Raw genomic sequence first — 16,113 nt, 5'->3', positions numbered from 1 at the left:
CTACATTATCATGAGCTAATTTTGTAAGAACCCTCCTGCTTTTAATGGAGTAATTTTTGACTGTGATGTATCCTGGCAATTCCAGGCTACATTTACACTACTGTGCCTGTTAAAACAAGCTACTAAAATGAACAACTATTTTCTACAGAGAATAATGCACTCAAGGTGCATCACTAATTCCAGTTAAACTTTGCCAACTGTGGTTTATTGCATGTTTATATCTACTTTCTTTATTTAGTTTTGATCAGTTTTCCAATAAAACCTGTGTGTGTCATATGTTGTGTGTGTATGTGTGTGTTGGTTTGTTTGAATTTACTTGATTTAAATGTGTACATGTGCACATGAATTTATGATTTTTAATTTTTCATGAAAAGTAGCGTATAGAAATGATGTATTACACTGTCAGAAAAAACATTCACTGTAGTGGTACATTTAGATGTCGTTGTGGTACCCTCAAGTGAACATATACAGTACCTAGGGAGCATAATTCTTATTCTATTATAATTGTAGATTTTAAAATTGTGTTGATTTCATATCCCCCATTTCATCTACCGGACTTATATTATGTTCTTTTTGTTTTACACAGTTCTATAAAGAAATATTACAAATATTCACCTCTCCTTCTGGAGAAGACAATGTTATTTACCTTTAGGGAACACAACCAAAGCCCTTGGGAACTCATTTTGAAATTTTGGGGTTTTTTTTTGTGTATAATGCTACACTTGTGTGTTATGTGAAAGGCTCAGCAAAGTTTAAATGAGAATCACAAATCGTGATTATTAAATATGACAAATTTCTCCTCAAAAATGGCCAGAACTGCTCTCTTCTCAATGTAGAATGGGCAGTCCTAAAAGCGGGTAATGCTTATATCAGTATTACCCTGACCAATCAAAAGGCTACCATGGCCACACCTCCTCTCTGAGTCAAAGAGCCTGGTGAGCTAAAGCTTAGCAGACATTAGTGAGCAAACTAGCTATCCAGCTATTCACCAAGCTATGAGGAGGGAGTGAAAGAGATAAACAGAGCAAACACAGAACACACATCAATACAGAATGAGCATGAATGGCAGCAACACTTGGTCTGCGTGTTTAACAGAGTAGCATCGGAGATAGCAGCCACACTGGACTGGCGCGTAAAGCATAGTAGCAGTGGGCAAGGCAGACACACTCTGTAAGCAGTACAGTGATAGTGGCCACACTAAGGCACCATGTACAACAAAGTAGTAGCAAGGATTACAGCCACACTCGGATTGCAGTACAACAAGAGTAACAGCAGGGGAAGCACCAATTTGGAGACACTCTAGAAGGAATCCCGTTTGTACATTTATGTTAACAAAATGATCGCACAAAACCACATCAAAGACACACAAAAGACGTTCGTACATAGGTTCGTACATGAACTGTTGTATAATGACAATTGTATCCGTCTGTGTTATTGTGTTTCTTTTACAACTTACAACTGCAGTTCAGAGTAAAAACCAGGAAAAAACCCTGCTACTGCTCTCGAGGACGTCTGCTGCCATGGTAACATTAACAGCATTCTGTTCTCCAGTGATAGAAAGCTGTCAGTCACACACGGTCATTAATATTTTGATTTTGTGTTTGTAATTTAAACTTTGCTGAATGTTTCACATAACACCCAGGTTTAGAATTCTACATTTACACTGTTTGTACCTTTAGTGACAATAATGTACCTCTGCTGTACCCTTTTTCAGAGAGTGTACAAAGTTTTGCACACCAAAGCATTGTGTGTGTGTGTGTGTGTGTGTGTGTGTGTGTGTGTGTGTGTGTGTGTGTGTGTGTGTGTGTGTGTGCGAGTGTGTGTGAGTAAGACCTGGTAAACTGCTTGTTCACATTGCTTGTCTTTCTGAGCCTTTTTCTCAATCTCTTCCCTCTGCTTGATCTCATAGATCAGCTGGAATAGGTCGCGGAGGTCAAGGATCACTGGCTCAGCCTGAGGATTGAGTGAGAGATAGGGTGGGAGAGGGTGAGAGAGGGAGTGTTAGGGAGAAAGGAAGAGAGAGGGGGAGAGTCAGTGACAGAATAATACTGATTTAGTTTCTTACCCAAATGCATATCTTAAAAGAACACTTTATTTCATGGTCTCCATCATTCTGAGGATATTTCATAAATATGTAATGGAAAGCAAAGACCCTGGAACCTGCTCTCCGTCCTCCCTAAACGTTCCGTGATGAGAGGTGACAGAACAAAGTGCTTCCCATGTTAAAAAGCTGCATCTGATCAAACTCGCACTTTGTACTTCACTTCAAAGCTGCACGTTATCATTAAAAATGCATCCCCCTGCCTGCCGCACTCTAAATGTCACTAATAACCTACTAAATGCCCAAATGTACAGCGAACATTCAGCTCTTGCCTTTGGGTATATTTCTGCTGCTTTCACCAGCAACCATACATCACACAGGAAAGAGGAATTAACAGCAACATAGAGAAAGAGAAAGAGAGAGAGAGACCAGCGAGAAAGAATAGAGAGATAGTGGAGAAAAGAAAGAGTCAGAAACAGGGGAAATGATCTATACTGAAATTGCAGCGTAACAGAATATGAGCAGCATTCGAAAGAAAGGAAAACAAGCTGAGAACTGGGTTTCAGAAGTGGCAGCAAACTGAGTGAAATGAAAATGAATGAAAGGAATGGCTGAGAATGTGCTGTACAGCCGCAGAGAGAAACGAGTGCAGATCTGCTTCTATCCATCTGTGTCACACAGCTCAGGGTCAGCTGGAGTTCAGAGCCATGGAGCAATGGATGGAGAGAGAGAGAAAACGACACGTACTCATCGACTGTGTATGGGAAATCAATACCAGGGTCCAGCACAGAGAGGGTGAGAGAGAGTGAGAGAGAGAGAGAGAGAGAGAGCATTAACCACAGGGAAAGATGTATGGTGTGTTACCAGTACATATTTAGTTTTGCTGTGCTTGGATCCCTGTTGAAAATCTCCAAATGTCACAGAAGAATTACAGTATTGACTGGACAATGGTAGACCACATCTCTCTCTCTCTCTCTCTTTCTCTCTCTCTCTCTCTCTCTTTCACACACAAACACACACCCGTTATAAGCCTGAGAGCAACACTAACTTAGTAATGAATGACTGAACCTGAAGATGAGAGCTTTCAATCTGAACCATTTGCTGAAAGGAGGGAGGGACCATGGTCTTTGCAAGGCTCCTGGAAACAAGGCTCTTTAAAGGTTCCCCCGCTCCTTATGCCACTGGCCTAAAGAACCAGTCCTCTCGACCTCTGGGATGGGGCTTTTTGTTCTTGGAAATAACTACATATGCAATTTTAATAAACAGAGATGAGTTTCAGGGGTTTAATATAGAGACAGATTGGATTTTGGTATCAAATGCAGTTTCTGAAACCTTTCCCCATTCCCTGTAAAAGAGCAATTCTGGAGATATGAGGTTTCACTCAAAAAGTGCTGTTACTTTAAACGTTCGTTTATGTGCACACTCAAACTTTCTAGTGGTTTTCAGGAAACACTCACAGACTGAGCCGTCTTGATGGCCACGAACCGGTGGTTGCCCTCTTTCCCACACACATAGCCAAAGGCCCGGTGGTCCGTGATGTCCTTGGCGATGTAGGAAATCTCATGAACTGCATGATGGTGCTGAAGAACCTGGGAAATAAAGACAGATCCAGTTACTGGGCATACGTCACAGAACATAGGTCAAGAGCAGTAAGTGTAATACCAAAGACGAGGTTGGCAGTGAAGATTTGAACCAGAGAGGGGGAATATTTTTAAAAAAAACATTGGTGGAGGAGTCCTTCAGATGATAAAGTTACAAATGTGGCCTTTAGAGAGAAAGTACTGGAGTGGTATTGAGTGCTGATTGAGGCAAGGTAAGATAGTTGATGTGTTTCTCTGTACCACATTTAGAGAGTCTCAAACTACTGTTAAGAATGCCTGTTGCATCAGCAATGCTCACTTGGAGAGAGGATGTAGATAGGACATGTGAGTTATAAAAAGCATGAAATAAATAAATATGAACTGAATTGTGTTTATGCCCATAAAGAGTCTGATGAGGAGTGGGATAAGAGATGTATAAGGAATCCTATATATTCAGTTGTTCATTTTTTCTGTTTAATATGTCGCCACTACAAATCGACAAAGAAAGCATGCTCATTTAATAGAAACACTTTGAAAGGCTCAGAGAAAGAGACATCTCAGGAGGCACATGTTGGGGGCACATGCCAGTGTGAAAAATCCCTGAGAGCTCTTCAGAAGAAGAAGCCATCAAGCCTCGCAGGGGGGGCAACTAACTGGATCTGGGGAGCTCTGGACTCTGAGAATAGGAGCTCTCCAGAGGAGGCCCAACGGACTGCAGCGGGTCAAGAGCCATGCTCCCGTACCGAGCCCCGAGTCACGCGGCAATCACACGCCCAATCATCCCCCGCAAGTGGCAATCATCTCCTCTTCACCCACTCCACGCCTGCTCATTATAACATCAGCAGCACAATGCACGCTCCCAGGGTTAGAGAAAGAGACGCACGCCCCAAGGGCTTGACAGTTCACTCGAGAGCTTTACAGGCCGTGTCATCTCACTGGGGAATCGTTTGACTGTATAAGGTGCTATTTTCTGCTCTAAAACACACGTCACCCTATGTGACATGTTAAACAAACTTAGGCTGCTTTTAACAGTTCAAAAAAAGTTTTTCTTTGTGGAATAAACTTTCAAAATGAGGTTTTTCTAGAAGTGAGAAGTCTCCAAGTTGCAAGCCTGCCATGATGTATTGCATCCAAATAATAACCCTCCAGACTCACTGTAGTTTTCAGGTTTATTTATTTTTGGGATTTTTTAAACCCAATTTTCTCCTCAGTTTTAGGCATTGCCAATTCCACCCACTGCTTATGTCTCACAAAGACGTGTGAAACCAACCACAGCTTTTTTCAAAAACACTTCCCATGCACCCACGATGGACAGCTCAACACGCTTAAAGGAGCGCACTAAACATTAATGGACACCTACATTGGTTAGCATCATGCTGCATTGGAAAGAAGGAGGGCCAAAATGCTGTCTGTGTTGAGGCATCGCTGGCCATCAAACTTGTGAGCAGCTAATGACAGGGCAGACAGTCGCACTACTAAGGAGCTCCTAGCTCATTGTGTAACATAGGACTGGTTTCCAAAGGCAAATGCAATAATAACATCCGGTATGATCAAACGATTCACTCTCCAGCTTCTGGGCATGCAGATTCAGAGTTAAATAAACCATGGAAAATGTCCAACATTGGCTCATTTTTTTTTTTTTTTGAAAATCCATGGTCACACCAAAAAAGGTCTTGTCTTCGAGGAATAAATGAAATGTAATACAAAGCAACCCCGTTTCAACCCGCCAGCTTTAATCTTTCGAGTGCTTTTCTGAGTCTTAGATAGGAAATCACTAGCCCCCCCCACTCAACCCCCCCACACAAAACACACACACAATAACCGTGCCTCCATTCCTTCTGGGTGGTTTAAAATTGGAAGCAGAGAAAATCCTTGAAAGATTAATTACTTGTGAAGCCATTCGACAGTAGCCTTCTTCTACCAATTTCACAGAATGGAATGTTTGCCCCAAGCTTGCGAAACGAGGGCCGTGCTACCACTACACACCACATAGAGCAAGCTTTCCATCATAATGACCCATAATCTGGGAGTCTTCCGCAGAAGCACATGCACACAGTGAAAAAACACTGCATCTGTACAATAACATCCAATGATAAGTGCCTTATCCCCCGTCTTCAGTTGGTTTTTGATTCTCTCTGTATGAAGACACATCCCATCCATCTATTTGACTAACGTTGTCACATTTTCCACCCCCTTCACTGTCACTCTTCTTTACACTTCCATCATCAGCCATGTGTCTGATACTTTCATCAGATGTGGTTTGTGACTTGCCTTGTGACTTGTGAAATAAGACTGTAATCATGTCCATTATGTTATCAATGCCACAGTCACAGCTCATGAATCTTATCAGTAAATGCTGGGTCGAATATGGAAGTAAAATTAAGAATGAATCCAATCAGATTCTGCAAAAAAATTACCATGAAACGATAAAACTTGTAGTAGAGCATATCATAACACAACTTACATGTGCCGTAAGAAAAATATGCAGGTACAGCTTGTAGTATTGTGTTGAACTGAACTGTAGTGTAGTGTATAATTAACACCATGACCATCATCAGGAGAAGCAAATGATGATGTGTTATTAGCTCCGGACACATCCCAACCCAGAGGTTTCTTCCGCTATATAAATAAAATTTGATTGATTGATTGATTGGTTAAGAAAATTAATGAATGAAGGAATAATTGAAGGTGGTGCAGCAGGTAGTGTCGTAGTCACACAGCTCCAGGGACTTGGAGGTTGTGGGTTCAAGTCCCGCTCCGGGTGACTGTCTGTGAGGAGCTGGTGTGTTCTCCCTGTATCCTCGTGGGTCTCTCCGGGTGCTCCGGTTTCCTCCCACAGTCCAAAAACACATGTTGGTAGGTGAATTGGTGACTCAAAAGTGTGCCGCCCCCTCCAGGGTGTATTCCTACCTTGCGCCCAATGATTCCAGGTAGGCTCTGGACCCACCGCGACCCTGAACTGGATAAGGATTACAGACAATAAATGAATATATATTGAGAACTTAATTGAGCAGTTGGAGTTTAATGGCTATTTTAAGCTGTGCTTAAAAAATAACTTTTAAAGTTTTTTAAATGGTTTAATCAAGATTATCTGTATCAGATAAAAGTAGTTCCTTTGTTCATCAGTGATATTCACAAGAAACAGAAACCTCCTCACTTTGTTTGAACCTAAACTTTGAACCGAATGCTGCAGTTAACGTAATGTGCTAAGATTAGCTCTAATTGCAGTTTAACAGCCACTGAATGCTATTAAGGAAAAGGAAAAATAGGAGTCAAAAAAAAAGGGGGGACTTATAAATCTGCACACATTAGCATGCAATATAACTTCATAACAGCAATGCGCAAACAAAGCTTATTAGAAGGTACTGGCGATGAGGGACGTGTTAAACATTAGCGCTGATTGTGTTTTAGCTTATCTCTCAGTGTTGGTGTGTTATTTAGGTGGAGGGAGAGAGAGGGGGGAGAGAGAGAGAGAGAGAGAGAGAGAGAGAGAGAGAGAGAGAGAGAGATGGTGAATGGGGAACACTGCTGTTCCAGAGATAATGAGAGAATACCGTCCAGTGCTAAGCCTTTCAGAACCACACATTCACAGCTAATTAACCAATGCTCTACACATACACACACAAACACACACACACACACCCACATACATACACACATACACACACACAGTCAATATACACGTGCTAATTCACTAAAGCTTTATTGGGTCCTTTTGTAGCCACAGGCCAATAGTTTGCGATAAACTGCACAGTTTACCACTCATTTGAAAGCGTTTAAGCTGGAGGAATATAAACCTCTCCTGGAGCTGGAGTCAGACTGTCTTATTATGGGCTTAGAGACAGGCAGGGTAGGTGTGTGGGTGAGTGTGTATGTGTGTAACTGAGGGTCCCATACGGGGATGAGATTTCCTAAAGCAGCGCAGATGAGCGAACAGAGGCCCACGATTCCCCTTGAGCTACGCCGCTAACCATTGTTTGCAAGGCATCATGGGAGGATTAGGCCGGGTCTGTAGTGAACGCAGCAAATAAGCCTGCCCTATTTCTCCAGCTTTTCATCCACTTCTGCATATCTGTTCTCCTTTTCTCTATGCAGTACAGCAGCAAGCTCCATTCTCTCTCTCTCTCTCTCTCTCTCTCTCTCTCTCTCTCTCTCTCCCTCTCTCTGTACTCCCTGCTCTCTTTTATTCTCTTCATTTCCCTCTTTCTGTCCCCTCTACTCCTCACTCCCTTTTTATCTTTTCATTTTCCTCTCCCTCTCTCTCTATTTCCCACTCTCTTCATCCATATCCCTCTCTGATTCCCTTCTTCATTTCTCTCTCTCTGTACAATTCCCTCTTACCCTCTCTACTTTACTCTCTAGTTTTCTCTCATTTCCCTCTCTCTCTCTCCCTCCCTATGTATATTTCCCCCACTTTCTCCATCTTTATTCCTCTCTCTTTTTTCCCTCTTTATCTCCCTCTCTGCCTCACTTCACTCTATTTCTTCATTTTCCTTTATTTTCCCATATAACCCCTACACACTCTCTCTCTCTCTCTCTCAGTCTAAATTTATATAACATTTTCATGTGATCCGGTGTTTAGTGTTAAGTGTTAGTGTGAGCTTATGGCATTAATAAAGTTCAGTTTTAAAAGAAGACAAAACAAAAACCTTTTTACTTTCCTATCTCTCTTATCTGTCATACCCTCTTTCTCCTCACTATTTAATTTATTTCACTCTACTTTTCTCACTCATTCTCCGTCTCCTTCTCCTTTCCTACCCTTACATATTTTTCCTCTGTTTATTTTTCCCCTCTATCTTATTCTCTCTCTTTCTCTCTGCTGCAGCCTCCATGAATCCCATGGCTGAACGGCTTTGTGGGTAAGGGATCAGACCATGAGGCAGCTCTTGTTTGGCATTCAGCAGTGTGGATAACTCCATCACTCTGTTCTCACTGAGTCCATTGTTAATCAATATCACCCCTTTCCCAAACACACAGCTCATCCTCTGAGAGTGTATCTCTGTGTGTGTGTTTGTGTGTATCGCACTATCAATACCACACAAAGCCCAAAGGAAGGACATCTAGTTCAATATTACTGATCCTCTGACATTATACACAGAGAGAGAGACTCAAACACAGTGAGCTACACAGCGAGGCATTAGTGACCATGATCCACACTTCAAACCTCTTAGAGGAGATCCCTATATAACACTACTTTGTGGGGCCAAAGTAAGCTCTATCGTTTAGTCTCAGGTACTTTGCCTGTTGTCCCTGTCCTAGACAAGATGAGTTACTGTTGACAACAGCCGTGTCTCAAAATCAAGGCTGCAGCTGAGGTAGGAGAGACCTGGCAAACGTGAAGATATGGCCTGGCTAGTGACCCACACCAACACATTACAGCTTAGAAGTGGTTTGAATAACTCAATACTGTAACAGACGTCTAATGTAAATTTCTAGTACTGTATTCCTAAAATATCTGACGTCATCAACATGAACATTTTATTTTTTTTTACTGAAACTACATATAACAACTTATAATCCATGTCTAGAAGTTCTACGTAGTGCTTTCAGACCCTTTCAGGGCTGTGGAGCAGTGGAGCCATGTATTTTCCGGAGTGATGGAGCTACGTCCAGTACCTTTGGAATGAGCTGGAGTAGTGTTTGTGATCCAGAACTGATCATATAACATATCTGAAATTCGTTCACATTACCAGGCTGAAGTCACTTAATGTCACACAGGTCTGATCTTTTCAGGGCTGTGTGGACACGTCAGATCTGATTTATTTTCATATGTGGTCTTAGATCTGATATGTATCCTATTCATGGGCACGTGACACGAATGTGAAAGGTCAGATGAGTTTTTATGCCTCCTTTCTCCTGTACGCATTCGCTTAGTGCTGTCACCTCAGACAGCTCCGCAGCACAGCAAAACAACAATAATGGAAAAGCACAAGCTGCTTCTTAAATAGTGCCATACATAGTGCACTTCACTGATTATTAAAAACTACTGTACATAGGGGAATAGCGGCACGGTGGTGCAGCAGGTAGTGTCGCAGTCACACAGCTCCAGGGACCTGGAGCTCCGGGTGACTGTCTGTGAGGAGTTGGTGTGTTCTCCCCGTGTCTGCGTGGGTTTCCTCCGGGTGCTCTGGTTTCGTCCCACAGTCCAAGAACACACGTTGGTAGGTGGATTGACGACTCAAAAGTGTCCGTAGGTGTGAGTGTGTGTGTGTCTGTGTTGCCCTATGGCGCCCCCTCCAGGGTGTATTCCAGCCTTGCGCCCAATGATTCCAGGTAGGCTCTGGACCCAGCGCCACCCTGAACTGGATAAGCAGTTACAGATAATGAATGAATGAGTGAATGTACATAGGGGAACTAATTCGACTGAAAGATGTGAAACTTATAGTCAATTATACATGATTTTATACTTCGACATACAACACACTATGTACGTGCAGAAACTGTTATTTTATTACCTACAAAGGGTGTTAGGGATTCAACTGATCAGTTTGCACACATTTGTACATTGATAGGTTTATGCAAGTTGCCTCCTTCGCCAATAAAAAAAACAACAACATCGTGTTTGTGGGACCAGTTAGTAGCCCATGTGTAATACACCTTTTGCTCTGGAGGCAGCGTGCATAAACGTATCAATGTGAATGTGAGTCATTTTATAGACAGATATATTCATATTAAATGCAGATACAGGTCAATTCCATTTATGAACATGAACTATCAAAACTAATCTGATCTGAGCAAATAATGGGAATTGAAGAATGTAGCTTAATTTACTTGTTGATGAATGCCACGAAATCCTTGTAAAAACATCTAGTATAAAGCCTCTCCAGAAGAATAGAGGGTTTACTGAAATTAAGGAGAACACAACTAATACCTATGATTCAGATGTCGATGAAAATTTGGCCACAACAAACCCTGGAGCCACAGTCTCTCTCAGGTTTCAAACATGTTTAAAAAGGAAATTCTCAGAACAGAAAAGTGGTTCTCAATCAAAGGAAACCACTGGTCATTGTGTGTTACAATAAGCTCAGTATTTATGTTCTTCAGACCTGTAATTCTGGGTCTGATTATAAATTATGGTCCTTAAAAAAATATTTAGAAATGAAAATGGTTCTGTACAGAACCCTGAACACTCGAAGAACCTTTTACATGATTAAATACTTTTTGCATCATTGTGAAAGTGTTATAGATGGTTCTATATAGCACATTTTAGAAAAGGGTGCTATAAGGCCTCAAAAAGTGTCCTTCTGTTGTTAAAATGTCATGTTTGTTACAATAGAAAGAACACATTTTGGTGCCATATATAACCCTTCTGTAAAAGGTGCTATATAGAAACCTCAATCTCTCTAGAACCACATTCTCCATCAATCTGAAAAACCACTTCAAAATTCTTCAAATGTTCAGGGTTCTATACAGCACCATATTCTTTACTAAAGAACCCATGAATAATCATTATATTTAAGTGTGTAGTCTGTTCTCTAGTTCGTTTTTTGTTGAACTAACCTGTCTTAATGTGTGCATACAATTACAGAAACACACAGTGGTCTAGAACATTCCTGATAAATCCTTATTGTCCCACGGATCCCACTAGCCGCTATAAAGTGCTGATTACAAAGCCAAAAAATACCCTGATTAATCATATACCTAGTTAATCTATTATTTTATCTATTGTAATCTATTCAGTACTGTTCAATTAACCAATTATGTAATGATGATGCCTGTTCCTCTTCCTATAGTGCCATCATTTAAAAATCTTTCCATGCAACAAGCTGTTTCCTTTAAGGTGTAATGATACAGTGAAAGCAATACTGCCCCCAACACTTCCTATAGTGTACTGCAGTCTGTCAGAATGAATGCTTAGATCACAAAATTGCAAAGCATTACAGTGATCATACTAGACCTCGCTAGTGACTAAAGACCTTGTCGACTAATCATTGTAGCACTAATCGGATTACTTACACAGCTGCTACAGCAAATGCATATCTCATAGCCATCATTGTGTGTGTGTGTGTGTGTGTGTGTGTGAGAGAGATAGAGGGTTTGTTCTTGTGTGTGTTTGTGTAGAGTGTGAAGGTAAATAATACTGGCAGAGGAGGCAGAAAACAGCTGAACTCATACCCAAAGTGGCAGACGCTTGTATGGGGAGGTGGCATGGCTCTAATTGTTCAATATTTCACTCTCCAAAATGCAAGCCAGCATCTGCCACCTTGAAGCAGCGCCCAAAAGCTGCGGCGCACCAAAGCGGACGAGTCACCCATTCATCAATGCACCGCACAGGAGACGCAGAAAGAGACAAACACTTTGTTTTTCTGCCTCCTTCGTTCACTCGAAGGTGAAAAACAAGAGGGATGAGTCAGAGGAGTGAGCGATCGACTCAGTAAGTAAGGCCTCTCTCTCTCTCTCTCCACAGAGGGCTGATGTAATGAAATAAAAGCAGCCTGCATCATTACAGAGAAGAGGAACATTATTATAACGATGAACTATAAGCACGGATACTGGGGGAACTGATGCTAGGCCCTTCTCAGAGTATGAAACTCGTCTCCTGCATGATAAGTACCCAGGTTGTGGGTCTAATGAGAAGTAATGTCTACAGTGCCCTTTAAAAGAGAGAAATAAGGGAGGTCTGCACACGTGTTTGGTATTTATCCTTGTGGAAGTAGATTTATGGTAACCTCGCGCTATGATTTGGAGTTTATCTACAGTATGTATACAAATGCACAAAAGACATGCACATACGTTCTCTACACATGTTGAAAAACAAATTTAACAATTCATTCATTGTCTGTAACTGCTTTTCCAGGTCAGGGTCGTGGTGGGTCCGGAGCTTGGGCGCAAGGCAGGAACACACCTTGGAGGGGGCGCCAGCCCTTCACAGGGTGACACAGACACATTCACTCACAGACACTTTTGAGTCGCCAATCCACCTACCAACGTGTGTTTCTGGACCATGGGAGGAAACCCACGCGGACACAGGCAGAACACACCAAACTCCTCACTAACAGTCACCCGGAGCGGGACTCGAACCCACAACCTCCAGGTCCCCGGAGCTGTGTGACTGCAACAATACATGCTGCGCCACCGTGCCGCCCACAGGAGATACTGATCTACAGAATTACACAATAGTACGGACAATCAAAGATATCAACATCAGCATGTTGGTCTTTCTTTGCTGCAGTGAGAGCATCAGTCAGGTCAGGCAGTGATGTTGGATGATTAGTTCTGGATTGCAAACATCACGTCCCTCATGCTCCATGATCCTCTAGCTGATGCTTGGCATTGGACATGGTCAAAATTCCTGATAAAGTGTAATTTATTTGTTTGTTTTATGAGAGACATATTAACAAGAGAGCTTTGGGGGTGTGGTGAATTGTTGGAAGTTTCAGTAATTTTATACAACCTCAATCATACACCAGAAAGGTGTAAAATATCCTATGCCAATCCATTAGAGCGTCACATATGGCCCACCGCACTCTCTTCCTACTCCTCCAGAACACCTCCAGAAGGCTGAACAGTGAAGTTTGGCATCTCAGACCCACCCCCTTCCAAGTCAACTTTACAGTCCTACCTCACCCTTTACCCTCAACAACCGTAAATCCACACCTGCCTCCCTGGTGACCAAAGCTGTACCTAGCCCACTGGCACCGTTAAAGCATGCTCAGTGCCACCAGTTCCATGTGAACTTTACATGCTTCATTACCAACAATCCCAATAACACCTCTAAAGTGCATTTCCCCAAGTAATCTGTGCTTTCATTATCCATAACCACTGACTAGACCTTTCAGCTGTTTCCGATAACTCCTTCACAGCTGCCATTAGTTTCCGGGCCCTGATGCAGAATTGCACAAGCAGGGATGTGGCCAATTAGGCTACAAATCCTCCAAGACCGATCTCCACTGGTCTTACATGTGCCTGCCACCCGTGTTCCCTCACCTTCAGCTTCTTCCCTTTGAATGCTTCATCTACTGTATCCTCAAACGGAACCATTAACTCTATGAAATAAACTATTCATTTACTTCCAGAGTAGAGCACCATGTCTGGCCTCAATGTAGTTAATACAATGCACTCTGGGACCTCCAGCTTTTTTTTTATTGTCCACCAGCAATTTCCAATATTGTGCTTCACCCCATCTACCAATTTTTGTAGCCTGCACATTTTCTCAAAAAAGAAAATAATCTGAATTAGCCAGAAAACTTTTAGTTAGTGTTTGGTTAGGTTTTTGTACAAGTCTTTGCACCAAAATGTATCCTAAATATGTTTTGTTAATTTATTGTACTTTGAAAATGTGGCGGCCTGGTGGTGCTCAGGTCATACTGTGTCACGTATCTGGGGTTCTCAGTTGCAATCTCACCTCGAGTCACTTTATTCATTCATTCATACCGATAGTTCAGTTCAGGTCAGGGTCACGGTGGGTCCAGAGCCTACCCAGAATCACTCATTCACTCACACACACCTATGGACACTTTTGAGTTGCCAATCCACCTACCAACGTGTGTTTTTAGACGGTGGGAGGAAACCGGAGCACCCGGAGGACCGGGGAGTACCCACACAGACATGGGGAGAACACAGACACAGAACTCCTCACAGACAGTCACCTGGAATGGGACTTGAACCCACAACCTCCAAGTCCCTGGAGCTTTAATATTAATAAATGAAAATCCACAATTCATATGAAAAGTGCAGTAGATGTGGCCAAAGTTTCATTTCTCAGTCTTTGATTCTTTGAAATGCATATGTACAATAATTAGAGTATATGATATTAAAACAATGTGCTGTATGAGATATAACACTGTTTGGGGCCACTGTTACAGCAACACTACAAATCTCCACTCAACTCTCCAACTCTTTCACTGCCTATGGCTCCACTCCTGAAGATCCTGCACACACACACACACACACACACACACACACACACACACACACATGGCTACAAGGCTGAATTGTGTTGTAGGAGCCAGATTACACCAAAGAGAGGCTTCAGCAGAGTCACAGAGGAGGCAGACAAGCTTCCAAACACACTGTACACTAAAGCCCTGCTCTACTACAGCCTGTAGCAAAACACCCTGCTCACACACTACACAAACACACATGTACACAGCAGCAGAGAGCCAGGGCATGAGAGAGAGAGAGAGAGAGAGAGAGAGAGAGAGAGAGAGAGAGAGAGAGAGAGAGAGAGAGAGACAGACAGACAGACAGGGAGAAAGAGAAAGAGAGAGACTTCCATCTCTAGGATGCCGCATGTGGCTATTGATGTGTTAAGGTCTGGAAAGTTCTTGTGTGTAGTGTCGCAGTCACACAGCTCCAGGGGCCTGGAGGTTGTGGGTTCGATTCCCGCTCCGGGTGACTGTCTGTGAGGAGTTGGTGTGTTCTCCCCGTGTCTGCGTGGGTTTCCTCCGGGTACTCCGGTTTCCTCCCACAGTCCAAAAACACACGTTGCAGGTGGATTGGTGACTCGAAAGCGGCCGTAGGTGTGAGTGTGTGAGTGAATGTGTGTGTGTCTGTGTTGCCCTGTGAAGGACTGGCGTCCCCTCCAGGGTGTATTCCCGCCTTGCGCCCGATGATTCCAGGTAGGCTCTGGACCCCCCGCGACCCTAAATTGGATAAGCGGTTACAGATAATGGATGGATGGAAGTTCTTGTGTGTGGGTACTGATGCTTGCAAGAACAAGCATCACCACACAAACAGTAACACCACACACACACACACAACCTGCAAGACTGACTGCAGTTGCACATAAAGCAGACACTGCAGTGTGCAGATAATCAGCTAAAATCTAGTATCTATATATTGGCACTATTTATAGCTTAATTAAATGATTAAATGTGGATGTCGCAATAATTATCAAAGAAAAGCAGCCAGTGTAATGTCAGCTAATGTTACTAGCTCAGTCATATTGTATTGTGCCTCAAAGCCTTGAGCTGTTTTCCAAAGAGCTTGTGAGGAGCTAATGTGCTGATACCCAACACGATAAATTTCATTATAGATATTGAAAGCTTTACTGTACTGATACTGGAAGCTTTATTAAGTCTTTCTGAGGAGATTAAAATGAGCTTGAAGCAGCACTGGCTCTACACCGCCCTGCAGTGGAGTTAAGACTGGTCCGTGCCCTTATGAGATTATCTTTAGTGAAAAGATATCCAAAAATCTGCAGACACCCTTTAAAAATTGTCTTATATTTTATGGATTGTGAACACAGACAGTGGAACATTTCATGAAATCTAATGTGACACTCAGGAGTCTGACATTTAGCCCAGGGTCACCATGTCCATTGCCAAGCTTGGGTTAGAAGGGTATAAAAACCCCAGCACCAGGCTATGGAGCAGCAGAACAGGGTTCTCACTGGATTCTCTGAGGTGATGGAGCACAGGTGGGGTTTGTGATTGAAAAACTCAGTACCAGCAAATATACCACTACCAAACTAATGAAATTAAGACCGAATGCAATCAAATTCTTACAGAAATATGTGAACATCTATTGCAGAAAGCTTCCCAGAAGGGT

At 42.6% G+C, this 16,113-nt stretch overlaps 1 protein-coding gene across 8 annotated transcripts in view; it reads right to left on the bottom strand.

Moving 5' to 3' along the window:
* dab1a (DAB adaptor protein 1a) overlaps positions 1-16,113 on the bottom strand; it is a 195,434-nt gene that overhangs the window by 30,877 nt on the left and 148,444 nt on the right. For all 8 annotated transcript variants that reach the window (XM_066677541.1, XM_066677542.1, XM_066677540.1 and 5 more), the window contains exons 5-6: positions 3,499-3,630; positions 1,834-1,953 (exon numbers count right to left, since the gene is read on the bottom strand). In XM_066677541.1, the coding sequence (XP_066533638.1) occupies positions 1,834-1,953; positions 3,499-3,630 (252 nt within the window). The remainder of the gene's footprint in view (positions 1-1,833; positions 1,954-3,498; positions 3,631-16,113) is intronic.

The sequence above is a fragment of the Hoplias malabaricus genome, chromosome 7 (genome assembly GCF_029633855.1).
Source record: "Hoplias malabaricus isolate fHopMal1 chromosome 7, fHopMal1.hap1, whole genome shotgun sequence".
In the NCBI taxonomy this organism is placed as follows: Eukaryota; Metazoa; Chordata; class Actinopteri; order Characiformes; family Erythrinidae; genus Hoplias; species Hoplias malabaricus.
Note: the sequence above shows the minus strand (reverse complement) of the source record. Positions and strands in the feature narration are given on the sequence as shown.